Below are 25,655 nucleotides of genomic sequence, written 5' to 3' on the forward strand. Positions count from 1 at the left end.
ATTCAGTAGATGCTGGATACCCTGGATGTAGTACCAAGTTCTAGATGGTCAGTCATCTGCAAAGAGAGGCCCAGGACATAAGGAAAGCACGCAGACATGTGGCCTGCTCCCGAATTTCTGCCTTGAGATCCCCTCATGACATAAGGTTTAAGCGGAAACAAACCCTTTCTTGTCCAAGTTGCTTTTGGACTTGACTTGGTGTTGATCACAGGAATAAAAAGGACACAAAACAATGAAGAAGCAGTTGTGCTGTGAAAATAATAAAGCAAACCGGCGGAAGGGGGGGTGGTTAAGCACATGGCCATCACTTGGACTGGAGGTCTGTTTCCTTTGGTTATTGCCTCTACAACCCAGGAAAGGAAACAAGTCCCCTGGGCCTAGGACTTCTCATCTGCTCATACTCCAGGAGTGTCCTCTTGAGATATTCATGAGTGTGAGGTAAGTGGTCTGACACATATATATCCAAATTTCCACATCTTTTCTTCCTTCTTTCCTTCCTTCAAGATTTTATTTATTTATTTTATGTATATGAGTGCTCTATCTGCGTGCACTCCTTTATCCCAGAAGAGGGAATCAGATCCCACTGTACATAGTTATGGGCCACCATGGGGTTGCTAGGAATCGAACTCAGGACCTCTGGAAGAGCAGCCAGTGCTGTAAACCACAGAGTCATCTCTCCAGCCCCCTGAATTTCCATTTCTGATAATGGCAGAGACGAGTTGAGGCAACACTCTCACCGAAGACAACTGGGCATGGTGCCTGAGTCTTTCATTTTAAAACAACTCCATCAGTCACATGCTGCCAGACGGAGGTCAAATAATCCAGGGGAAGCGCTCAGCAACTTTTCCCAGGGAGTACCACTTCTGACTTGATACCGAGGAGCAGAGAAGGCCCTGAGCTGCTGTGTCCCAAACACAGAAGGCTCCCATTCAATACAATGTGGACACTCAGCGTATGGCTGACCCTGAGCCCACATACAATCCTGATAACATTTCACAGAAACACTGGAACCTAATACAGTTTTATCTGTACTCGATGGTGTCTTAATCTAATGATCTATTAATAATCAAATACCACTTCGTGCGCGTGCGAGATAACTCAGTGGAGAGATACCAAAGCAAGCGCTGGAACTCCCTCAAAGAGAGTACCCAGCTGGCCTAAAGCTCAAGGTGCTGCTTCCCTACCTGCTGGCCTGCAAGTGCTAGGCCTCCTCACCATCTCTCCCAATAGTCTTTGGACATTCTGATCTTTTCTACCCCTGGACTGTCTTATTTCCAGTTCACCTTGGGTAGTAATTCAGTTTACTCCTCCCTCAGTGTATCTTGTCATCTGGAGTTCAACCCTCATGTTTGTTTTCTCATGGAGATGCAGCTCTGTTCCTGACCACATCTTTACCAGTGAAGAAAAACACTTGGATTTTGTGGCGTTTGAATGAGAATGGCCCCCATCAGTACATATATGTGAATGTTTGGTACCCAGTAGATAGAACTGTTTGGGAAGGATTGGGAGGTGAGGCCTGGTTGGAAGAGGTGTGTCACTGGGGGTAGGCTTTGAGGTTTCCAGTGTCCACACCAGTCCCAGTCTCAGGCAGTCAGTCTCCCCCTCCCTCGTGTGTGTGTGTGTGTGTGTGTGTGTGTGTGCAGGGCCGTGTGTGTGTCTGGGTATGGAGGGGCATCATGTGTGTGTCTGTCTGTGTTTGAGGGGGGGCATGAGTGTGTAGTGTGTGAGTGTCTCTGTGTGTGGGGGCATGTCTGTGTGTGTCTGGGTATGGAGGGGCATTATATGTGTGTGTCTGAGGGGGGGCATGGGTGTGTAGTGTGTGAACATCTGTGTGTGTGGTCTATGTCTATCTGTGGATGTGTGTGTGTGTGTGCGTGCGCATGTGTGTGGGGCATGTCTCTGTGTGTGTGTCTGTCTGTCTGTCTGTCTGGTTGTGGACTGTATATGTGCCGCTTTCCACCAAAAAGATGAAAATTTTTTGCTATACTAAAAAATAACAGGTTGAAGTTGTTAAGATTTGTGGTGAGAATGAGTCTTCTGTGAAATTGGGAAGGGGAGGGGAATTTGTGCTGGTGTGGTGTCCAGATTCATTCAGAGCTACAGCACATGACATATTCGGTGAAAAAGCTTTACATATGAGTGTGTGTGTGTGTGTGTTTGAGTGTGTGTGTATGTGTGTGTGTGTGCGCACATAGAAGTTTGGTATTTGGTACTCTATATGGCTAGGACACTCACTGGGGTCTTGGGATGTATCTCACAGATGGGACAAAGACTGCCCTCAATCTGCGTTTATTAGTTTGATATAAACATTTACTAAGGTCCTGCTATTTTTCAAGGATTTTTTTTTTTCAATACAGGGTTTCTCCGTAGCTTTTGGTTCCTGTCCTGAAACTAGCTCTTGTAGACCAGACTGGCCTCGAATTTTCAAGGAATTTGAAAAACTTCTCAAGATACAAGGGTATTTTTCTATGTCTACTATAGAGTATCTACAGAGAAGCTGACCATGACCTCAGACTTCCTCCCAGTTTAGGGCAGAAACACTTATTCACCTGTTTCAAGGCAAAGCAACGGATGCCTGTTGTTCTCTAATGTATAATGTCTAAGGACATTACAGGTCACTGCAGAGACACTGGTTCTCCCAGTGCCACAGTTCTCAACCTGTGGGCCACAAACCCTTTGGGGTTACATGTCAGATATCCTGCATACAGATATTTACATTATGATTTATAACAGTAGCAAAATTACAGTTATAAAATTTTATGATAATTTTATAGTTGGGGGTCACCACAACATGAGGAGCTGTATCAAAGGGTCACAGCATTAGGAAGGTCGGGAACCACGGTGCTGGTGTCTGGTCAACCGTGTCCTCAGTGGGTCTTTTGTTGTGGTGATGGTGGTTCTTTTGGGGGGTTGGGGTACGGAGGAAGTTGATACGTTTAGAGTCATATACGAGGCGGAAGTTCAATTGAGGAACTTCTCTACCAGATTACTTGTAGGCAAGTCTGTACCACATTCTTTCATTAATGAATCATAAGGGATGGCTCAGCCCATGGGGTTGGTGCCACCTCTGGGCAGATGGTCCTGGGTTCTGTAAGAAAGCAGTCTGAGCAAGCCATGAGGAGCAAGACAGTTAGCCGCACCCTTCCATGGCCTCTACATGAGCTCCTGCCTCCAGGTTCCCACCCTGATCTCCCCAGTGGTGGGGTTGTGACCTGAGATTGTAAAATGAAATAAACCCTCTCCTTCCCAAGCTGCTGTTGGTCATGGTGTTTCACACAGCAAGAGAATCCCTAACCAAGACACCCTGAATTGGAAACCAAGTGCTATCATGCAAGCAGAACTCATTCTGGGGTGCTGAGGGGGGATGGCAACTCCAGAGATAGACAATGCAAAGCTGTTGGTGACCCCAGCGGTGGCAGGGATTTTGGTTAATGTATATTAGTCATGTTTCCGTCAGTGTGACAAAATTCTCAAAAGAAATAACTTAAAGAAGGAAGACAAATTATAAAGGGATGAAAGGCAGGAGGTGTGGCAGTGTTTCTGGTGGCAGGAGCCTGTAGCAGTGGCTTGTTCACATGGCAGTGGACAGGAAGCATGGGCCAGAACTAAAGGTGAGCACAATCGTTAAGGCCCCGCCCCCTCATGATCCACCTCTGCCAGCTAAGCCCTATCTAACTTCCTGAGAGTTCCACAGCCTTCTAATATAGCACTATAAGCTGGGGGACACTGTAGTGGCATTTCACTTTTATCTAAATAAATAAAATTTTCCCAAAGATCAGAAAAGTAAAAAAAAAAAAAAAAAAAAAAAAAAATCAAACTGGCCAGCCTTACAGAACAGGCAGCAATGACACATACCTTTAATCCCAGTAGCCACACTAGTTGTCATAGAAACCGGGCGGTGCACACCTTTAATTCCAGCCTGAGAGAGGATTCTAAAATGGGAGGAAATAGCTCGCAGGCACAGTCTCATTCTGAGATTCCTGGAGGCAGGATTGCCACTTTGGATTGAGGTCGAGGTAAGAGCCAGTGGTTGACTGCTTTGCTTTTTTAATCTTTAAGTTGAACCCCAATTTCTCTCTCTGAAGTTTTTTATTTTTAAATTATTAATTGTGCTTCAGAACATTAACCAGGGGGTACATTTCAGACCTAAATCTAAGAGATTCAAAGGCTCAGGCTCAAGCATTTAGGTCCTAGAGACAACAGAAGAGTAAGTCTGAGGCGGGTCACCTCCCATAGGTCAAGTATTCTCAGAACAGTGAGTGACCCTGTTACAGATGCTCGGCTTCACTACAGTTAGGCCCACGGTAATGCTCAGCTNCCCCCCCCCCCCCCCCCCCAGGAAACTGTCTCATATTCCAAGGTGCTCCTCATGCTTGACACCTGACCAGGGGAACCCCATTCTCTGTGGGCTAGGTCCTTCCTCATAGAGACAATGGTGGCCACTCACTGCATACCTATGGATTGCTTCCTTTCTGTCCATTAATTGCTGACACCACCTCTCTTCATGGCATCTGAAATCCACCCTTTTATTTCTCTCCTTGGGCTTACTGGGCAATGTCTTCTATTTCCTCACTGATCTTACCTGTCAGCCAAAACATCACTCCAAATGCTTTCTATTCTAAGACTATCAAGTCTCCTAGGATCCTCTCTCGTCTTTTATTACCATTCATGCCCCTTGAGATGTTGGTGTTTTAATATCAGTGTCATTAGTACTTAACACAGTCCTATAAAATAGAATGCATACCACAAATGTCTGAAAGAATAAACTGAGAGCCTTGTAGACTAATGGCCCCTGTTACTCAGAAATAGACTGGCAAGCTCAGAATACCACAGTATAACTGGACTCCTTCTCCTTAACCCTTTACTGGTTGGTGGGTAATGCAGGCTATGAGAGGTATAGCTTCATCTTGGGGTACCCAAATAGCATTGAGTACAGGGCTTTCAGAGCATTTGAGGTTCCCAGACACTTCAGAGAGCTTAATAATGAGAAGACAGAAGAAGTCCCTTCTTCCACATTTTTTTTTTCGAATGGAGACTCTAACGTCTCACTGCTTTCACAGGGCACTGACCTCTTTGATTCTGCTCCATCCCAAATAGCCCCTTCAACTTCCACAGTTTGGATTCCCCCTTTAGTCCTGGGTTAGGGTCAAATTCAAATTCTAGCTCTTCCATGTATTACCTCTGTGATGTTGGGTAATACTTTGAGATACAGTATCATTGTTTTAACCTGTAGCATCATTGAAGAAATTGCTTCACTTCAAGGTTAAAGATTAAATGGTATACAATGTAACACATGATGCCTGGTACACAATCCCCTCAATTCTTCAGGACCCTGAAAATCACCTCTCCTTTCTAATATAAAAAATCTGAAAAGACTGGCAATAACCATCCACTCTTCCTCTACACTGTACACACAATGGCCTTCCAGAGCGATACATTGTATCAGTTTACAGAAATGCATCCAATTAACCTTTAGTCGCCTGGCCCTCTGCCTTTAGGACTTGTCCATGCTTTGTGCCCATCGTGACACTGATCCTCAAACTATGTCTTTGGTATCTAACGAGTATATATTCTTCCCACCCTCTGGAGGAAATGATGTACCTGCCAAACCCATCCCTTCTGACACCTTCTGCATGTCCCAAGGCTACCGACAGACACTGGAGCACATATGCCCATCATAGATGCAGAAAGCATCAAAAACTTCCTTCAAACTCATTTCCGTGCCTTAAGAACATTCTTTCAGGGAGATAGGCTAATTTTATTTAGCCAACCTCCAATTATTAGATATTTAGGTTGTTTTTAATTTTTCACTATCATAAGAATCCTTGTGGAACAATCTTCGCGCACCTTTTATTACTTCCCCAGGGCACAATACTAGAATTAGAACTATTAAATCAAGTGTGTTTTGAAAGTCCTTTAACGTGCTCAGCCATACTGCCCTCCAGAAAGGTTGCACTAATTTATCTTATTTTCATTCTTATTTAGTTCTTTACAGAGAACTCCCAAGGTATTTACCAGGCTTCTCTTCACATAATTGGGAGAGCTTGGAGTTGGCTTATAATGCTTCAGCACCCCAAACTATAAATACTTAAACAGTTGACTCAAGGACAGGGCATTTACATTTGCTTGAACATGCTAATAATCCAACCCTGGTGCTACTGTAACAAAATAGATCCTATTATTTTCTTCTTTTTGGCATGTCACTTCACAAAAATAAATAAATAAATAAATAAATAAATAAATAAACAAACAAATAAATAAATAATAAAGCGGTGGCATATTTTAAAAATTGATCTAAGCAGCTTTAGCTGTGCCAAGCAACTAAAGTAAAAGAGCATATGTATTCTATTTGTCAAGCAGGCACCGAGCGGGAGGCGACTGCTCACTTCAAGGACCTCTCGAATCTGAGTCTAAAATCATTATCTTTACTTCTTGGGAGAATTTTCACTCTCATCAGTAACATTCTTGACATCTGAAAAATTAGTGCAGGATGTCTCTGTGTGAAAACCAAAGACAATTAATATCGCACACTGATGGACACAGCCATCGCTCCATAAATATCTGTTGAAAAAAATGATTACCTGAAAACACACTTTTAACTAAAGTTCATCTCAGGGGCTTGCTGGGAAATCTTACATACGCGACCTAAACCTTCACTATGCTCTCTGAATTGTATTTGGGAAAAAAAAATAAGACTTAGAATCTCTTTTAAAAAATCAAGTCATAATGTCAATTGTGCTGTGAATCCCTAAATCTTCGCGGAAGCAAATCCGTCCGCACCGCAGCGAGATCTAACTTCTTTACGCACGGAATTCTGGTAAATGCAAAGTCACTAATCATTGTGATAATGTGCCCCTCACAGAAAGAAGCACACAGTCCGTGGGACCGTGACTGTGGGGAGAGCGGGCTCACAGCTCAGCGTGAAGACGAAAGAGAGCGACTACCACCCGCCCTCCAGAAACAGAATTTATTTATAGCTCCCTTTTTGAGAGATTAATAAAGCTCTCAGAGAAATAAAGAGCACTGTGATTACAAGTACAAAGGACAGAGAGACATAATTAAAGAAGCCTTATGTTCCTAAGCACTGTGGACGACCCACTCCATGTCTCATTGGCTTAACAAGGCGACTGCTACACAGGACTCACCTATGAATTACTCTGTGCAAATCCTGATTATAAAGAGGGGTCCCCACCACTCTTTCATGGACCCTGTGCAAATCCTGGTTATAAACAGGGGTCCCCACCACTCCTTTATGGACCCTGTCCAAACCCTGATTATAAAGAGGGGTCCCCACCACTCCTTCATGGACCCTGTGCAAATCCTGGTTATAAACAGGGGTCCCCACCACTCCTTCAAGGGACCCTGCCTTGTCAGTGGAAAAGGCATTAAATAATGGAGTACAATGTGATGAGATGCCAACTACTTAGAACTAATGAGATAAACGTAGATTAACTTCAAATATTCTTAGAACTCTGTTAAGCAAAGTACCAATGGTTCCGTCATTTTATTTTCACTTGGCTAATCTTTGCAAAGTCCACAAAGACACATGAAAACTAAGTCAAAGGTACTTAATTCATGTAAAAAGTATTAATTACTTTATGTGCTAATTTATTAGTTACATAGCATGTGCTCCAAAAGGTTTGGGAAGTAGAATACATAAACTAATTAATTGCAGCTTAATTTAAATTCACTAGTTGGTGACACATTTAATGTTGGTGGAGCAGTGTGATGAAGAATTTACCCAAGCAGGTAATGTGTGTTCACGAAGGGCCAACAAAACAGACAAGTACTTTAAATGACAAGCGTGAAAGAAAGTGAATATTTAGCTGACGTTCAGTTTCAAACTTTACTTTTAAATTAACATTTTTAGTTTAATTTAAAAAGAAACATGCACTCATTGTGGGTCATTTAAAAAGCAAGTTACCTGGAAGAGAAATTATCTGTAACTTAGCACTGAAAAAAGGGAAAAAAGGATTGTTGAGGTCATTTACAAACAACGTGAAGAGTTCATCTTCAAATGCAAGCCCTAGTCTTTGGTCTAGGTTTCAACCTAGAGCAGTGGTTTCAACCTGTGGGTCGCGACCCCTTGAGGGGATAAAACAGGGGACCCTTTCACAGGGGTTGCATATCAGATATCCTGCATATCAAATATTTACATTATGATTCATAACAGTATCAAAATTATAGTTATGCAATAGCAACAAAGTGATTTTACAGTTGGGAGTCACCACAACACAGAGGCACTGTGTTAAAGGTCAAAGCATTAGGAAGGTTGAGAACCAATGGTCTAGAGCTACTGACTTAGAGATGAGAAGAAGGCAAAGCTATCTGCACACAGTAAATCTAGATACAGTCAAACATTGCTGCCCAGGATAGAGGTAGGGTTGCAAAATGCAGTGTTCTGGACATGACATGTTCACTGCACTCATGAGCTTATGGCGTAAGACCTGCACAAGATGGGTCTGTCTATCACAGGTAGGGGAGGGACTCAAGAGCCCTGTCCTTCCCTGAGGAGCTAAGGGCAAGAGGAGTCCTTTTCTTCAGGGGCAAAGACCCTGGTAAATTGTCCATGCTCCAGTAAATTCCACTTTCCAAATGCCCACACAAAAAACAAACGACACAAGAGGATGTGAAAGTAGTGGCAAGGGGTGGGGTATTGTTTAGAACAAAGGGTTCCCCTGGAATGGGAAGAGAGAGAGAGAAACTGGGGGCGAAAATGAACATCATGCACAACATTGTATAAAACTGTCAACGAATAAAGAAATACATTTTTTTTAAAGATTTATTTATTTAGTATGTATACAACATTCTGCTTCCATGTATACCCACATACCAGAAAAGGGCACCAGATCTCATTACAGATGGTTGTGAGCCATCATGTGGTTGCTGGGAATTGAACTCACGACCTCTGGAAGAGCAGTCAGTGCTCTTAACCACTGAGCCATCTCTCCAGCCCAAGAAATACATTTTTTAATGAAAAAAGGAAGACATACTTCTTCCCAGAATGCACCTTTTCACACGCATGTGCAGGTGCACATAAGCAGATTTGTTCATGATTGCTTTTCCCCTCACGGCTTTTCTTGAATGTGGTCTAGCCGAGGAACCCCTTGTCCCTTTAATGATGGCGTGTAGAAAGGTGGGCCACAAAGGACTGTGAGTGCCAGGCAAATGTTGGTCTTTCTTTAGCCCTGAGGCCAGACAGTAAGAGGAACACTCAGGAAAAGGGTGTTCTTTTCTCATCTTTGGAAGTACCAAGGTCTTTGATGAGCTGGCATGACACAGCCTGACTTCCCTTTCTGTCACATCACTGTTCTCTGTCTGGTTATGAGGTTCAAGGTCAATGGCATTAACCATTTTGAAAGTAAGCGGCAAGATCCAGACTCTCTGCTCCTGTGCTGCGTACCCCAGAGAAAACAAAACATACAACAGGCTTCATAGCTACAACTTAAAACTCCTAATTCTAACTCAACTGATTTATTTTAAGCTCCAATTTTAGTATGGTAAGCAGGGCAGAAAGCAAAGGGAAAGATAAAAATCTTTAAAGAAAGCTCCTGGCATTAATCCAAAACATTTTTAAAAAATCGAAAGTAGATCTGATTTCCCTCTAAAACATGACCCTGAGGGCCCACCACCTGCGAAGATGATGTCATAAAGCAGTGGCTGCAAGCAGCGTCCAGTAACCACCATTGTGCGAATCTCTGGCTTCGGCTTCCCAGGTATGTGGGGAAATGCTCATCTCAAGGAACTTTCTCAGCTGTTAGGATTCTTTGTCACTCACCACCCCCCTTACAGCTCCCTGGCTGACTTGGAAATGGGAGGTTTTCCATCCTTCGAGTCATGCCTCCAAGAGACCCTCCCACCAGAACAAGGGTTCCACATTACTGGTAAGAGCCCCAGTTCTGCACCAATGAGGAAGCTCAGAGGGAACTGTGCAGTTAACGTCTAACTTCTAAACAAAACCTTATGGCTTACAACAAAATTCATTTTAATTTTCTGGCCTTTATATTCCTTTCATACTGAATTATCAGTGTGATTTGCTTTCATCTTAATTTATTTCTTGTAATAACCTGAAATGGATTTTCCCTTTTCTACTTGTTTACTTTAGGTTACAAAAGTGCATGTATTCATAGTGTGTAGCATACTCATTTCACATATTCATACATATGGAAGGCTAGCTTCCAACTAGTCAGCATTCAACTACCTCACACTTATCCTAGGGGGCGAAAACCATTCTCTTAGCCATTTGCAACAATGCAGGACATTAACTACGGTCTCTGTGATATACAAAAGATCTCTTGAAATTAATTCTTCCCAACAAAAGATGTTATACTCTTAGACAATCTCCTCCCAAACCCTCTACTTACATGAAGCTCTGGGAAGCATATGGTCTTAACTTTTAAATAGTTCACAGAACAGTCAAATGCTTTCCAATAACATAAATCATTTAATGTTGATTATAAATGAGTAGGGATAAAATAAATATGATACTATGCAGCATTTTTTTTTCCCATTTTGGTTTTTCGAGACAGGGTTTTTTTGTAGCTTTGGAGTCCATCCTACTAGCTCTTGTAGACCAGGTTGGTCTTCTACTCACAGAGATCTGCCTGCCTCTAGTTCCCAAGTGCTGGGATTAAAGGTGTGTGCCACCACTACCTGGCTTTTTTGGGTTTTCAAGACAGGGTTTCTCTGTGGTTTTAGAGCATGTTCTGGAACTAGTTCTTGTAGACCAGGCTGGCCTCAACCTCAAACTCAGAGATCTCAGAATGTGCTTAATGAATAGCCTAACTATCACTTCAACATATTTTATTTAAAAAAAATCCGAGACAGGGCCTCACCATGATAGCAGATCTGGAACTCAGTATCTAGACCAGACTGGTCTTGAACAGAGATCTGCTTGCCTCTGCCTCCCAAGTGCTGGGATTAAAGGGGTGTGCTAAGACACCAGGTCTTTCAGTAGATCTTTCAAAATATATTATAAAAAACACTAAAACTAAAAGACAACAGCTTCACTACTTAAAAAGGAAATCTACCCAAAATTTACCCTGGGAATAACATTTACTGAAGAAGTTTTGCAACTATTTCTGTTAAAACCATAAGCAATACAGCAGCAGCTCCTAAAATGAGCTGAATTCCTACAATGAGTTCAGAAGTCCTAGCAATTGTACATAAAGGAGAAAAAAAAATATCAAAGAACCCTAGGAAGGCAAAGGCTAAACAACACTGTTGTGCTCTTCATCTGAAACAAACATAAAAGAACCTGTGGGCACATTAGAACCAGAGTTTATCAAAATACCTACACAGACTCACAAAAACCAAAAGTCTTCTATAAAACAGGTTAACAAATTACAACTTAAAATATTTTGACAACAGCAATAAAAATTTTAAATAATTAAGGAACGCTAATAAAAAATATACAAAACCTGCAAGGACACTGTAAAACTTCGTTACAGGATATATAATCCCATTAAACGCCGTGGTGCACTGTGTTTATCATACTAGACATCCTAGGAACTTGTAAGCATTTCTCAAGCAAACTCATCTAGCTTCTAAGTAAGCAATTCTGGTTGGTGGGATTTATCTGAGCAACGCTCATGAGATTGAAAGCTAACTAATATCTGCATTATTATATAAACAATCTTGGCTGTTACTTTAAAATTTTTACTTTTCAGTTTCTGAGTCAGAGCCTTCCGACACATTCTATAGGATTCCTAAGGCAAATTGTTAGAACCTAAGCTAACTCATAAGTCCCTAACTTTCCTGGAATGCTGGGAGATGTAGTTCTGTTATACACTAGCTAACCGGAAAGCCCCACCAGCCCAAGGAGCAGGTAACTTCTTGGCATTCTGGGAGTTGTACTTCTTGGAAAACAACAAAAAGGCCTCATGGGGAAGTAAGGTGGCCTGTGGGTTTTGTCTGCATAAGCCCCAACAATACATGCCTCAGGGTCAGGCAGCTGAAAGTTTTAAGATGGTGGTCCTGACCAAATTCCATCAAGGTCAGAATTTAGCATTTTAATAAAAAATTGCTTTAATTTGGTCATAATGGTGGGACTGGTTTTTCTCCGGCTAATTTCAGGACTAACACAACGTGAACTACAAACATTTACTTCCATGTGTACACCTTTCCTTAACTTCAGAGAAACTAAGTTTTCATCAATACTAGGAGTGGATAAAAAAATTAAATAAAATTTATTCAGGACTGCATGCGCTGCTTTTGTGCTGTCTGGACCCCACCTCCTCCCACTTCTGCCATCATTTGATTATATCATCCTGCGGCCAGGAACACATTTGTCCTGAAGCAGGTAAGGCCACAGGACAAACCAAAATCAAAGCAGATCAGTCCTGTGACTATTAGTAGTTGTAGCAAAAATGGAAAGAAAGAAGCAGTTACTACCGACTGTAATGGAGGAATTGGAGCTATGCAGGGCTGGCAGGATTTGTTTTATTTAAAACATCTTTGCTCATTATAATATTGACCCCACATATTTACTTGCAGTTGTCTGGGTGCCAGACACTGACGGCAGCTCTCAGACACTCTTCTCTTCCACTGTTACACAGCAAAGCCTGAACAATTTTCTGATACGGGGTGATCTGGTGACTCAGGAAATAAACGGAACCAATCCTGAGTAGCATGGGCCAGTGAAAGACTCCATCATCCTAGTCCAGCCCGCTCTGCAGACACAAGGATGAACTCTAGAAGGGTCACAGGAAGCAATCTCCATGGGCACTGACCAGGGAGGCTGACTAGTGCTGAGTGATAACAGACTATGGGATGACAACGAATGTACTCATTGAGTAGAATGCTTGCTTAGCATGGAGAATGCCTTGGCTTCCATCCCCGAATCAACAAATCTGCTGTCCTAGTTTGGATTCTGTTACTGTGATAAACTGTGTGACCAAACGCAACTTGGCGAGGAAGGGTTATCTTACAGGTTAGAGTCCATCATCGAGAGACACCAAGGCCGGAACCTAACAGAGAAACTGAAGCAGAGACCATGGATGGATGCTGTTTACTGCCTTGCTCCCTGCTTCTGCATAAACAGCTTTTTTTTTTTTTTAAATAAACTTCAGGTCTACTTGCCCAAGGACACCATGGTCCACATTAGGCTACGTCCTGTTCCATTAAATAGCAATCAAAAGAATGCCCCACCCTCACACCTGCAGACATGCTTAGAGGCCAAAGTGATGAAGGCGACTCTTTAGTTGAGGCTGTCTCTTTCGAGGACAGTCAAGTGCCAACCAAGATTCGCCACCACTTCTGGCACGATGACGTTTATCTATAATCCCAATACTCAGGAATGACAGACAGGTAGGTAGACCAGTAGTCAAGGTCATCACTTCATGTGAGTTTAAGATGAACCTAGACTGCATGGGACCTTGGCAAAGGAAGAATGAGAGGGAGAGAGAGATGGAAGGAGGGATGAGAGAAAGAGACTATGATCTATGCTAGACAGGGAATTACAGTGGGAAGGCTGCACAGGGTTCTTCCAGAGGCGCTTCCTTGTTTCTGAAAAGAGAGACAATGCTTCTGCTGCTGGATTCCTGAAGTCCCAGCTGTCACCTTATACCTGGGGGATGCTTGCTTGAGGATCAGGGCAGGAGGAAGGAATGGCCTCATTAAGCCAGAAAATCACCTGCCTCAGAGCTGGTTCTACCTCCTGATTAGTGACATAATTATTTCCTTCGAGCAATTACACATTTGAAATCTTGTTTTCTTGCGACTTGCAGTAAAAATCATCCAAACTGATCCAGCAGAAAGCGTGGTGTAAGACAAACACGGCTTGCTGAAACAATTCCCGATGACCGCCGTATCAAATGCAAAAGCAGACAACTTATGCTTTCAAAGGGGAGTGTCAAATCAGGACGAGATTTCACCAATACAAAGGGGTGAAAATACATACTATCTGAAAGCTTGACCGGAACGGGATTTTCTCTTACTCCTGAGAAGACATAGGCCTTTCAAGTATGTGTGTTTAGGGTGCCTGTGGCCCTTTTAGTCCCATTTTTTCCACAGCCCTAAAACTTGCTTACAGAACTCTTTTGATCAATCCTGGCAAAGCCAACCGTGGTGTTGTTTTAGGAAATCAATGTGACATACACAGAAAACTTTCCTTTTAGGAGAAACAGGACTTTGAAATTGCTTTTCCTCGGCGTTGCCCTAAATCCCCACTAAGCCCTGACGAGGACTACAACAAAGCTCAGAAACGTCTGTCCAATTAATAAAAACGTGGTTCCAAAGCCAGGCTTTCAATTTCGACAGAGTATAAAAATTAAGAAATATGTACAAATGCAAACTGAAAACACTTCAAAGCAAAGCTTATGAATATCAACATCAAGGTACATCATTCACTGTGTTGGAGGACTGCCAAAATTAATGACTTTTTTTTTTTTGCCTCCTGACGTATGAAAGTCACCCTGACAACTATGTCCCGGTCTAAAGCAAATGAAGAACTTATTAATAATGTGAGTAGCTCCAGGGCCCCTTCACCAAGCAGTAAAGCGCTTGTCCAAAGTCAGGCCATTTCCTTTATACTTTAATGGATTTGATAAACTTGTTTAACTTGCTTTACATAAATCCAGCCCAGCTCTATTGGCACATGGGTGGTCCGTGAATATTTGACAATAGTAAATATGAATGCATAGGCTATTATATCTAATCTGGGGAAAATGGTCAAGGCCACTAGTTACTTTATTCTAGTAATAAAGCCGGGTACAAGGAGAGTCACGTCTTTCACAGCAGAGCACTACCTTAGAAAACCGCCAAATCCAAGTAAGATTAGACGGTGCAGCATTCACGTTTATAACTTGTATGAATTGGAAATCTATGTAACATCTATATATGCTATTCTATTTCATCTTAATCATAATAACACGTGATAGATGCTGAGGTCCTATTTTCCTGAATCTAGGATACCATATGACAGTCAATATTTAGATACCAATAAGAAAAAAAATTTCAACCAACTAGAATTATGATAACCTTTCTGTAAGACGCAATCTAAACCCAAAGACGTCTCAATGTGGGGGAAAGTTGCAAAACTGACAGAAGTCAGAAGCTTCACTTGCTGGGCTTGGCCTGACACATTTACGCACAATGGCTGTGGTCCTTGCAGGATCCCAGCCGCAAGGAAGCATGAGCTCCTCCTTCACTGACTCTGGCATCTTCTTTGCCCTTTGTGCAGATGCCCAGGTTGATTTTGGAGATGCCTAACAAATATGGCAGAGCCTCGGTTTCAACTTAGGTTCCTGAATGACTTCACACACGCAGCACAGCCCCAATCCTAAACCATGTGCTGAGCGAGAACGTCATTTTTCACTTTGGCACAAACAATAAATGCACTTTTTTTTGATGATGCCATTATCACCTGTGGAAATGTTTCGTGTAAGTTAGATTGCTCTGGCTAGGACAGTAGCTGAATTAGAATCTGAATGCCATTTTCTAAATCCTGAACTTATTCTGCTGTACCAGATAAACTTAGGACTCCAAACTTAACCCTCTCCAAATTTAAACACATAAGTAATAATGGTTATTATGATATACGAATAAAGTAGCTATTCGTTTCATTTTACAAAAAGGTTTCATCGCTTGCTTTCAAAGAATAACCAGAAATGAAAAGATTAGATTCAAGATTGGTATACTTTATGTGTAAAGTACGAATGAGGACAATAAAAGCTGTGTGTATGTTTAACAGTTCATTCGCAAGGCAGTGGATATAATGATGGAATGACTTCCAGCACGGATCTAAACATCCACGTGTTACACGTCTTCTGTCCTGCTTGAGTTATGTGTAGTTTGCGTTCCAACAGAGACGTTCCAGGCGGCTGTGCTAGCCCTGGCCTGTGGCTTGAATTTTTTCAAAGGAAGAATGGCTTTGTTTATCAGGAGGCCTACGCAAAGGAAAGGGAGGAGGCATGGCTGCCAATGGGCGCAAGAGAGTAAAGGATTGATGACAGAAGACATGAGGGTCACGGACGCAGGGTCTGGTTTCAGGAGGAGAAGCTGAACTTGTGTGAAGACAGAGCCCAGCTCAGGTGTGGTAAGAGTTAAATGAGAAAAATAATGCAAGCAAAATGCACCTCTGGCAGCAGAGGGAGAGAGTGAGTGAGCGCACACACACACACACACACACACACACACACACACACACACACACGGAATGCTAGCTGTTACTGCACGTGTTCTTAATTATCAGCCTCCTTCCCAGCCAGGTGTGAGCAGCCCCGTGCGCCTTAGTGTGAATCTCCTCTACACAACAGAAAAGGCAGCTCCTGAGGAGTGACTCTTCCTTCAGCCTGAAACCACTGAGGAAGAGCCTGAGCAAGCTTGTTTGAAATTCAACAAAATTTCCTGCTCACAGGCCTTGAGGGAGCCTGGCCTGAGGAAACAAGGAATGGACGTTTGGTTCATGGTCCACCATTTTCTCAATGGTTTACACAAGAACAACACACCTATTCTCATCTCACAATATAAAAGGGAATAAATGAAATTACAACAGAAAAGAGATCCTACCCTTTGCTTTTCATTTGTTCCTTTTTTATTGGTCTCCTTTTTAGTCTCATCTTCGTACACGAGAACGAAGTCGATCCGTCTCTGGCCGTCCGTGAAGTAGAGGGAGTCAGGCTTCCCGTTAAACTCCTCCTGTGAGGAACAGGAAAAAAGCGGGAATGTGAGCTTTGGAAAGGTGATGATTGATCAGTGCGAATCTTCTCGTTTTCATCAGTTCACTGATGAGCTTGCTGAGAAAGAGAAAAATATATTCATGCCAAGGTCTCCGACCTCTACAGCAATATCTGTTCTCGGGGAGGGGCAGCCTGTGACGTGAGAAACGAGGGATTCGCCTCAAAACACTTGGAAACGGTCAGTATTACACGCCTGGCACAATCACCCCAGATTCTATCTGTCTGGACAGCAGAGGGGAATAACTTTGGACAGGAACTCAGGAATAAGGACTTCCGGCTATGGGACTGAATTTTTTAGCAAGGAAAATATGAGACCTAGCACTACTGATGGAAGCCTCATCTGTCTCTTACTCTCTCGCTTTTAACTGGTTTTCATGACACCTCTCCAGAGGTCATCGCTTCCCCCGAGGAATCATTTTAAATGCATGCCAAGAAGGGCTGCCGTGCACACTAAGCCACGTAAGTCATTGGTGCTTGTCTGCAGATCCACAAGCAGTGTCCCCTGACCCACAGGAAGCAAATATCAAAACTTGTAAATATTGATAGTAACAAATTAAATGAGCCTTCAATTAAGAACTTAAAGGATTATAACCTAAACCATATATAGTGGTACAAGCCACTATAATTCCAGCACCAGGGAAGTTGAAGCAGGCCAGCCTGGGCTACGATGGGACACTCTGTCTCAGAAAGAAGGGTGGGTGGGGGCAAAATGAATATGATAACAAAGTAAGACATCAGAGCAAAAGATGGGCAGAATACAATCACTGTCCCTCTGTTCCTGTACACACATGGGCATGGCTGTTTAGTCTACAGTGAGGAGTCTGTTCTAAAATAAGATATTAGAGCAAAGATGGGGCTAATACAATCGCTATCCTTCTGTTCCCATACACACACGGACATGGTTGGTTTAATCTACAGGGAGGAGTCTGTTCTCACAGGCTATAAAAAAATGCTTATGCTAGCTTCATTGCTTAAGAATGCTTTTTAACTGGCAAGTGATCGTTTTAACTCCCCCCACCATTAAAAACAAATGAAGAATTGTGTTTTGCAATCATTTGATGGGACGGCATGCGTGATATGTTCGTGAAACACGGTTACTTCTCTTATGCATTCGAGCACCAATTAGCACAGAAATCATTCGATTCTGCCACCTCCACGGCACCTCCTTCTCTTCACACTTCTAAGATGTAATCTTCGCAACCCTTAAAGCTGCTATGTGTTCTTCCTTTCCTCTCTCCCAACAGGGCGTGTGAAGGCTTCCCGGGGTCTCTTCCTATTCATCAGGCTACCCTACCTGCAGAAGCTCCCTTTATTCCCACATCCCACCAAGTCAGTGGGCCTCACCCTTCCTAAAGCTGCAACCCTTTAATAAAGCCCCCCATGTTGTGGTGACCCCCCAACCACACAATCATTTTCACGGCCACATCACAATTATAACTTTTGCTATTGTTATGAATCGTGATGTAAATTTCTGTGTTTTCCTATTGTCTTAGGTGACCCCATGAATATTCTAGCATGATGCTGGGGAAAGAGGACCTGGGGGATAGGAGGAGGGCAGAGACTATCAAGATACATTTATGGATCTTGAACACATATATGGAATTTTCAAAAAGGAAAAGAAAAAAAATTAAAATGATTTTGCGCCGTACCTTCAAACTAGTGGTGAATTGGAGAAGGTAAAAAAAAAAAAATGTACACTCTTCTTGCTGTTGTTGAGGAAGCACACGTGGGCCCTCATCCCAGTCACAGCATCAAGTGAGACTTCTGGCTACTGCAGGACAATGACCGAGGGAAAATGTCTCAAAGTGAGTGTCTTCCTGTAATAACTCAGCAGGGAACGTCCACCCGCAACCTGGTTAAAATGTGGGCACTGAACTTCCCCTTGAAGAGGATGCTACAGTCTCAGCAGAGGGAAATGATTCGGCCTTGGGAGTCTGTCTTCTGGACAAACATGAAGGGTGGTGGTGAGAGGGGCCTGAGGGAAGGGCTGCATGCATGAAGGGGCGCTGTGGTCACTCAGGGTGGGCATGGTTGGAACACTCCTCACCTCACTAATAAACACTCTCAGGCTCCTTGACATCAGGATTTCTGTGACCATAAAATAACTTCTCAACACCGGTCTAGTCTCACGTGTTTCCAATGACATCAAGACGGTGGCCAACAGTCCCTGCGAGGAACCCAGTCCCACCTCACTCCAGCAGAATCTATTACCGTCGTTTGAAATGCTGAATTTAAATTATTTATTCACAATCAGGGTGAAGTGTGGCTGCATTGGAGCCTTTGCTCAGACTCATGTTTATGCATGAGAGGGCCTGACACTTGCCTTGGATGGTGAAACTGATTGCACCGCATGACTTTCCACAGAACCTGAAGTGCTGAACTGCTCCAGGACCATTTGGGCTAACAGCTTTTACCTCACAGAGAGGCCACAAGGAAGGCTTGTTTTCCAACAATAGTTGAGAAATTGCACTATGAAAAATATTTAAACTTACATATAATTAAAAGAGCAGCTGAAGCATGAGTATAGCAATGAGCTGCTCCCTCCAGTTCTTAGGACTAGAAAAATTAAAGTTAATTCTAGAACCATGAGGGAGGGAGGAGACTACCCATAACACAACTAAACTAAAAATACAGTACCTTTATTCTGCAGTAAACCCGAATTCTCATTCTCATTCTCTCTCTCTCTCACACACACACACACACACACACACCACACACACACACACAAACCACATCACACACATGCACACACGCACATCACATGCACACATACACGCACATACCACAGGCACACATACACACCACACTACAAACGCATATACCAAACACACCACGTTTTGCACACACCACACACATGCACATACCATAGGCGCGCGCGCGCGCGCGCACACACACACACACACACACACACGACACGCACACACACACTAAGTCTAGGTCAGAAGTAGAAGCTTTTATTCAAATCTCAAAACGCAGATTTTAATTTTACTCGTGTGCTGCAAATGGCATATTTCCATTTTTCCTAACTACCAGACAGAAAGGCACAAGATACAAATAAGTAAAGTGCTTTCCTCTGTACAATAGTGCAAACATGCTACAAAGCCAGTCAAATTTCACTCCTTTTATTTGATCAAAATGCAAACTGCAAATCAATGTCAAAAGCCAAATACTGGCTAAAGATGTTCTAGGGCGGCAGCAGCTGGGGGAGGCTGAACGCTGAGGGGAAAGACAAATATCCGAGGAGAGCTGGGCGGCTAGAGAAGGACGTAACACATTAGTCACAGGGAAGGAAAAGAGTGTGGGCACAGAGTCAACACACAGGAGCTCCTCTGACTAGCCCGGCCTTCCAGACTGCGGAGAGTGGAGCAAAGGAGACCACCGGGGAGGATGGGCCCTGACGTGAGGGCTGTTTTTAGAGCGTGTCTCAGGATGTTCCGAGAACATTCGGTGTTGACTCTGTGACAATCAGTGTGTACTCGGGACCCAGTGATTTCTGTGTAACTCACTCTCCCCCTTGGCTCAGCTCAGTTCTGGAAGCAGTGTCCAGTCCTTGCTCACCCTGGGCTCCCTGTGGGGCCTCTCCATGTATTAAGACCTCAAGGTTTTTACAACCCCCCTAAACCACACAGACTCTTCTCCTAACAGAAAAAAAAATTATGTTTGGTACAAAATAACTCTGAACAATCCAGTAAAGTATAAAGGAAGAAATAAATGTCATATGTAACCCTGTCTCCCAGACATGAGCTGAGTTTTTCAATATTTTTGGAGAGCTTCCTTCCAGGCATGCTCATGCACATATTAACTAAAATGGTACCATACGCACGCACTGTTTTACAAACATCGATCAGAGGCATTTTCTAGCTTTATGTAACGCTCTGAATCATCATGTTTAATAGCTGCAATATAATTTAGCTAAACAGTTCCTCCACTGATGAACACAGAAGTTGCTTCCAATTTTCTGCTTCTATAAACACTGCTGCAATGCGCTTCCTTGTACATATGTATCTGTGCACATGTTCAATTACTATTTCATTAGCCTAAATTCGGGAAGCCGATCCTAAGTGCTGCGGCCTGTTCGAATGCTTCAGATACACGAACGACTCTCCCAGCATCCTAAATCACACGCCCACCAGCACAGCATGAGAATGTGAGTGTGGCAGGCACCACCCTCCCGAGATTACAGCCTTCCACTTTCCCACTACCGCAGCCAAAACGTGATTTGGGTTTTTCTTTTGCACCTTCTAACTAAAGGACACTAACATTATTACAGGCCCTGTCCAAAGGAACTACCACTTTTGCTACCCTTGACCTAACTGGACTTTTTGTTAGACTCTCCAGAGCTTTAGTGCTGAAAGCTGAGGCCGCACAGGGAAATGGGTAAGAGGACGAAGAACAGCAAAGAGCAGACTTAAGGGACTCTATGTGGCTCCGTCTGAAAACCCCACAGCTATAAGATAAGTCAGGGACAGCTCCTGCACCTCATCAAGCGTAACCCCTGGTGGAGCTGTGAGGAAAGGTCTGGCAAAGGGGCCAGCGTACCTTTGAGGGGGCCACGCGGCAAGCTAACTGCAGAAATAATGATGGGTAACCACTGTGGACACTGGTGCCCACCCGACTTAGGGTGATGCTAATGGAGACACTGTTGGGAAGGCAGCGGTCTGTGGTTATGGGGGACACAGGGAACTATACAGACAGATATCTTAGAACGCTCTCAATTTTACCAAGTGCATTCTGGCAGTAAAAGGGAGACATACCAGGCTGTGTCAGCCCACCCGCCCTGGGTCCGGCAGTGCTGACCGATTATTTTCATGTGGGCACGAGCACATTAAAATGAAGTGTGCCCATTTTAGAAGGTCACCAGAGCAGCGGCTGACTTTCCATCACAGATTACAGGCCATCCTCACAACCACCAAACATTACTTATGCATACCGACTCTCATATATTTCTCTATATTTAGAACCTACCACTTACTTGGTTTTGGTTTCAAGTTAAATTTGATGTCACGATCTTAAAACAAAAGTGCTATCTTCCATCTGTGAATTATTTCCACAATTTTCCAAGTGGTGGAACTTGTTATTTTCAGTTATTTCTTACACGGGCACAGATGTGGTTGCTTGTAAATATTGGGCTATGTCATTACAATGTCTTCTTACGTGCCATGGCCTCCTGACGCGGCGTGTGCATTTTGTCATTGCTTCCCTCTGCTAGAGGTCTGTTATTAGGGACTCCACGTTCCAGATGCCAGCAAGGATGAGGGCATGCCTTCTCCAGTATCCTTGTCACTGTTTAATAGTCTTAAACTCTCTGAACTAGAGTCGAGGACATATGAAGACAGAACTTTGAAGCGACCTTTAAAATAAAAGTTCCTTTAAAATGAGTCCCCTGAGGCTCGGGATTGGCTCAGTGGCATTAGCGTGGTCCTGGGTTTCATTCAAAAGTGTCATACATAGAAAATTAACTAGATGCTTATGGGAGGCTCCAGGCAGGTGCCCTTTTCAGGCTGTGTAGGGAGCTACCCTCACTGCCTTCTCTTAAACCATGGGGACTGTGCTGTGACTGACTTCAACCACACGACTTCATTCTTTTTAATTTTCTGTTTTCCTATGAATCTTCTGCCTTTAAAACAACAAAACAAAATATCCAAAACAAAAAGCAAACAAAGTCAGGTTAGCCTTAAAGATAAGAAAGGCAAAGAAACCTCAAACAATGAGAAGGAAAAGCGAAAGCGCCCATCGTAGCTTTTTATAACTTCCTTCTTCTAGAAGAAATCACCATCTGTTTACACCATTTTCAGCTGTCAGCCATAGTGTTGGCAAGAGAACTGTGAGAGAGACAAACTACAAGGAACTGTCAACATACTACCCACTACCTAAGGTGCAGGGACAGGCTAAAGATGCGTGATACAAGAAAGTGTGCTTGAGAAGGGCTGTCCCCCTGGAGGATAGCTTCCAGAGGCTGCAGAGCCCCAGATCAGTGTGTCTATTGCAAATCCATCTTCCACCCACTTGCATAAAACCTTGAATCCACGTGAAATTTTAGTGTATACTTTCTTCTGAGGAATGTTGTATAGGGTTTTCCACCTGAAACAAGGCTCTCCTAAGTTACATCTCTGAACCTCTAAGCAATAGCTCCCATCCTGTATTCTGGAATCACTCGGAACCAAAACAGTGCTGCACTAGCTCTGGTGTCTTGATGAGTTTTCATGGTGCCCTACCTATAAGTTGAGTTACGGTGCTCTTGGTCTTCAGGATCAAAAACTTCACTGTAACTTATAGCTGTATGTTCTTCTCGGCCCACCTGTGTTTGTCTTCATTAGCCACATTCCAACTACTTTTTAACATATCTGACTTGTTAAGTCTTAAATACACTGGTAGATCCCATTCATTAAACTCGGCTGCAAACTTCCCCCTTTTGCTCCATCATTCATGTCACATCTTCCCCAAGAACAATAGTTTCTGCTTTTAAATAAAGAGTCACTGTTGGCGAGAGTTTCTGTCCTGCCTGGTTACCACAGTCATTAAGTCCCAAAGAAATCATACAGAGGTCTACACTAGGTATAAACTGATAGGTGTATTTGCTCAGGCTTCTTATTAACTCTTATAACTTATATTAACCCATTATTCTTGTCTATGCTAGCCACATGGCTTGGTACCTTTTTCAGCGAGGCAGTCACATCTTGCTTTTTCTGTGGCAGGCTCACAACTGCAGAAAAAGCTTCCTTCTTCCCAGAATACTCCTGTTCTCATCGACCTGCCTCTACTTCCTGTCTAGTTGTCCCACCTATACTTCCTGCCTGGCTACTGACCAATCAGTGTTTATTTAAAATATAATTGACAGAATACAAGTGTCCCACACCAAGTCACTGAACAACAGGTTCCTCAGCTGAAAATGAACACAGCAGTTTCCCAATGCAGTTATGCACAGTGTGTCTTCCTGATACAGCCATCAACACTATGTCTTCTTGATACAGCCATCCACATGTGACTTCCTGACACAGCCATCTACACTGTGACTTCTTGACTCAGCCATCCAGACTGTGACTTCCTCACACAGCCATCCAGACTGTGACTTCCTGACTCAGCCATCCAGACTGTGACTTCTTGACTCAGCCATCCAGACTGTGACTTCCTCACACAGCCATCCAGACTGTGACTTCCTGACACAGCCATCCAGACTGTGACTTCCTGACACAGCCATCCAGACTGTGACTTCCTGATGAGGACATAATGGCACAGAAAGTCTTCAGATCTTCCCTGGGTTCCTTCCACAGACTCCATCAGGGTTGCAATCTGTCACTCCCCTAGTGAAATGAAGTTGACGGTCACCTAAGGTGCAGCACCATGCTATCTTCAGCCTTCAGCTGCCAGAATCCACAGCATGAGTACTCTCCTCCCTCATATTTTATGCCCCTGTGTATCTCCCAAGCCACAGTGTTCTCTTACCTCTAATTTGAAATTGATATTTTTGATTTCATTCAAACCAACGGGAAGGAAAACACAGAGCCCAGGAAAGCAAAGGGCTGTGCCAGTTGGCATCAGTTGGGTGATGTTCTATAGAGTTACTACTTTCCCCCTTCAATGCCAAGGTGGTCCTATGAGAAGGGCTGCAACAACTCCTCGATGAAAATGGTGGGAAAACATTTCAAATGAATCACAACGAGGAATATAGATAAAACTTTGTGGGCTGGAGAGATGGCTCAGAGGTTAAGAGCACTGGTTGCTCTTCCTGAGTTCAATTCCCAACAACCACATGGTGGCTCACAACCATCTATAATGAGATCTGGTGCCCTCTTCTGGCATACAAGCAGGTAGAACACTGTATATATAATAAATAAATAAATACATTTAAGAAAATCTTTAAAATCTCATTCAATTATTGGGAATGTTCTAGAAATTAAGTGCTCTAAAGAAATGAGATTTTTTTTCTTTTTTCAAGGTTTTTTTTTTTTTTTACACAGGGTTTCTCCGTGTAGTCCTGGAAGTCCTGGAACCTGCTCTGTACACCAGGCTAGTCCCACACCTCACTTACAGAGATCTGACTGTTTTTGCCTCCCAACTGATGGAATTAAAAGTGTGTGACATCACTGCCCAGCAAGAAATGGGTTTTTAATAGAGTTCTTACAGAGGACAGTTCAGTTCCCAGCATCCACGCCAGGCAGCTCCCAGCCACCTGCAGCTGAAGTTCCAGGGGATCCAATGCTTTCCGGCCCCTGTGAGCACCTGATTTCACATGCGCATGTCCACATAGATACACACGCATATACACGTGTATTGGGGAAAAACTCTCAAAAGTGGCTACTTAAACTTTTGAGCTTACATTCTCCTCATATATACAGTATTTTTGGTATCTTACTGTACATGGCTTCAGCTACTGTTATTTAGGAGGTAAATATGAAAGAAGGCAGAAATGAAAAAAAAAAGAAAGAAAAAGGACTTTGGCATCCATGAGATCTATGGTCAAATCCCAAAGTCTGCTGCAGACTGTGAGTTGTGTGCCTTGGTGGATGCATGCTATCCTTTTAGGTTTACTCATGATTAGGGGGCGCATCATGGGAAGAAAGACGGGCTTTTGTGCTGATCGGAACTCTGGAGTGACACCCAGCCTAAAGCCTGGGGTACAAAGGTTAGGGACTGTGACCCATGGATGTTCTCTACTCAAACATGTCCTTTCGGATTCCTGTGCCAGTAGTTACGGACCCTGTCGTCACCAGATGCTTCCACTGCATCTAGCTCGCTCTCTGGTCTCTCCTAGCCATGAGCTGCCTTTAGTAGGTACAGCAACGCCCCACTGTTCTCAGTTTCCAGTTGACTCTGCAGTGGAAACCAGGCTGAGTTTGTTGGGTTTCTTTTTTATTTTCCTTTTATTGATTTGAGTTTGTTGAATTTCCGTGAAACTGAGCCTGAGAGCTTTAATCTGAGGCACCAGAGGCTCTTGAGCTCTCTTCAGTTTTGAGGAAAATGGGCCTAAAGTGAAGG

General features: G+C 43.3%; 1 protein-coding gene across 3 annotated transcripts in view; it reads right to left on the bottom strand.

Annotated features, from left to right (window-relative positions):
* The window catches only part of Ano6 (anoctamin 6), a 170,254-nt gene that overhangs the window by 56,358 nt on the left and 88,241 nt on the right, over positions 1 to 25,655 (bottom strand). For all 3 annotated transcript variants that reach the window (XM_050128712.1, XM_050128706.1, XM_050128721.1), the window contains one exon: positions 16,510 to 16,638. In XM_050128712.1, the coding sequence (XP_049984669.1) occupies positions 16,510 to 16,638 (129 nt within the window). The remainder of the gene's footprint in view (positions 1 to 16,509; positions 16,639 to 25,655) is intronic.

The sequence above is a fragment of the Alexandromys fortis genome, unplaced genomic scaffold, assembly GCF_014885135.2.
Source record: "Alexandromys fortis isolate MF-2015 unplaced genomic scaffold, M_Fortis_MF-2015_v1.1 scaffold_28, whole genome shotgun sequence".
Lineage (NCBI taxonomy): Eukaryota > Metazoa > Chordata > Mammalia > Rodentia > Cricetidae > Alexandromys > Alexandromys fortis.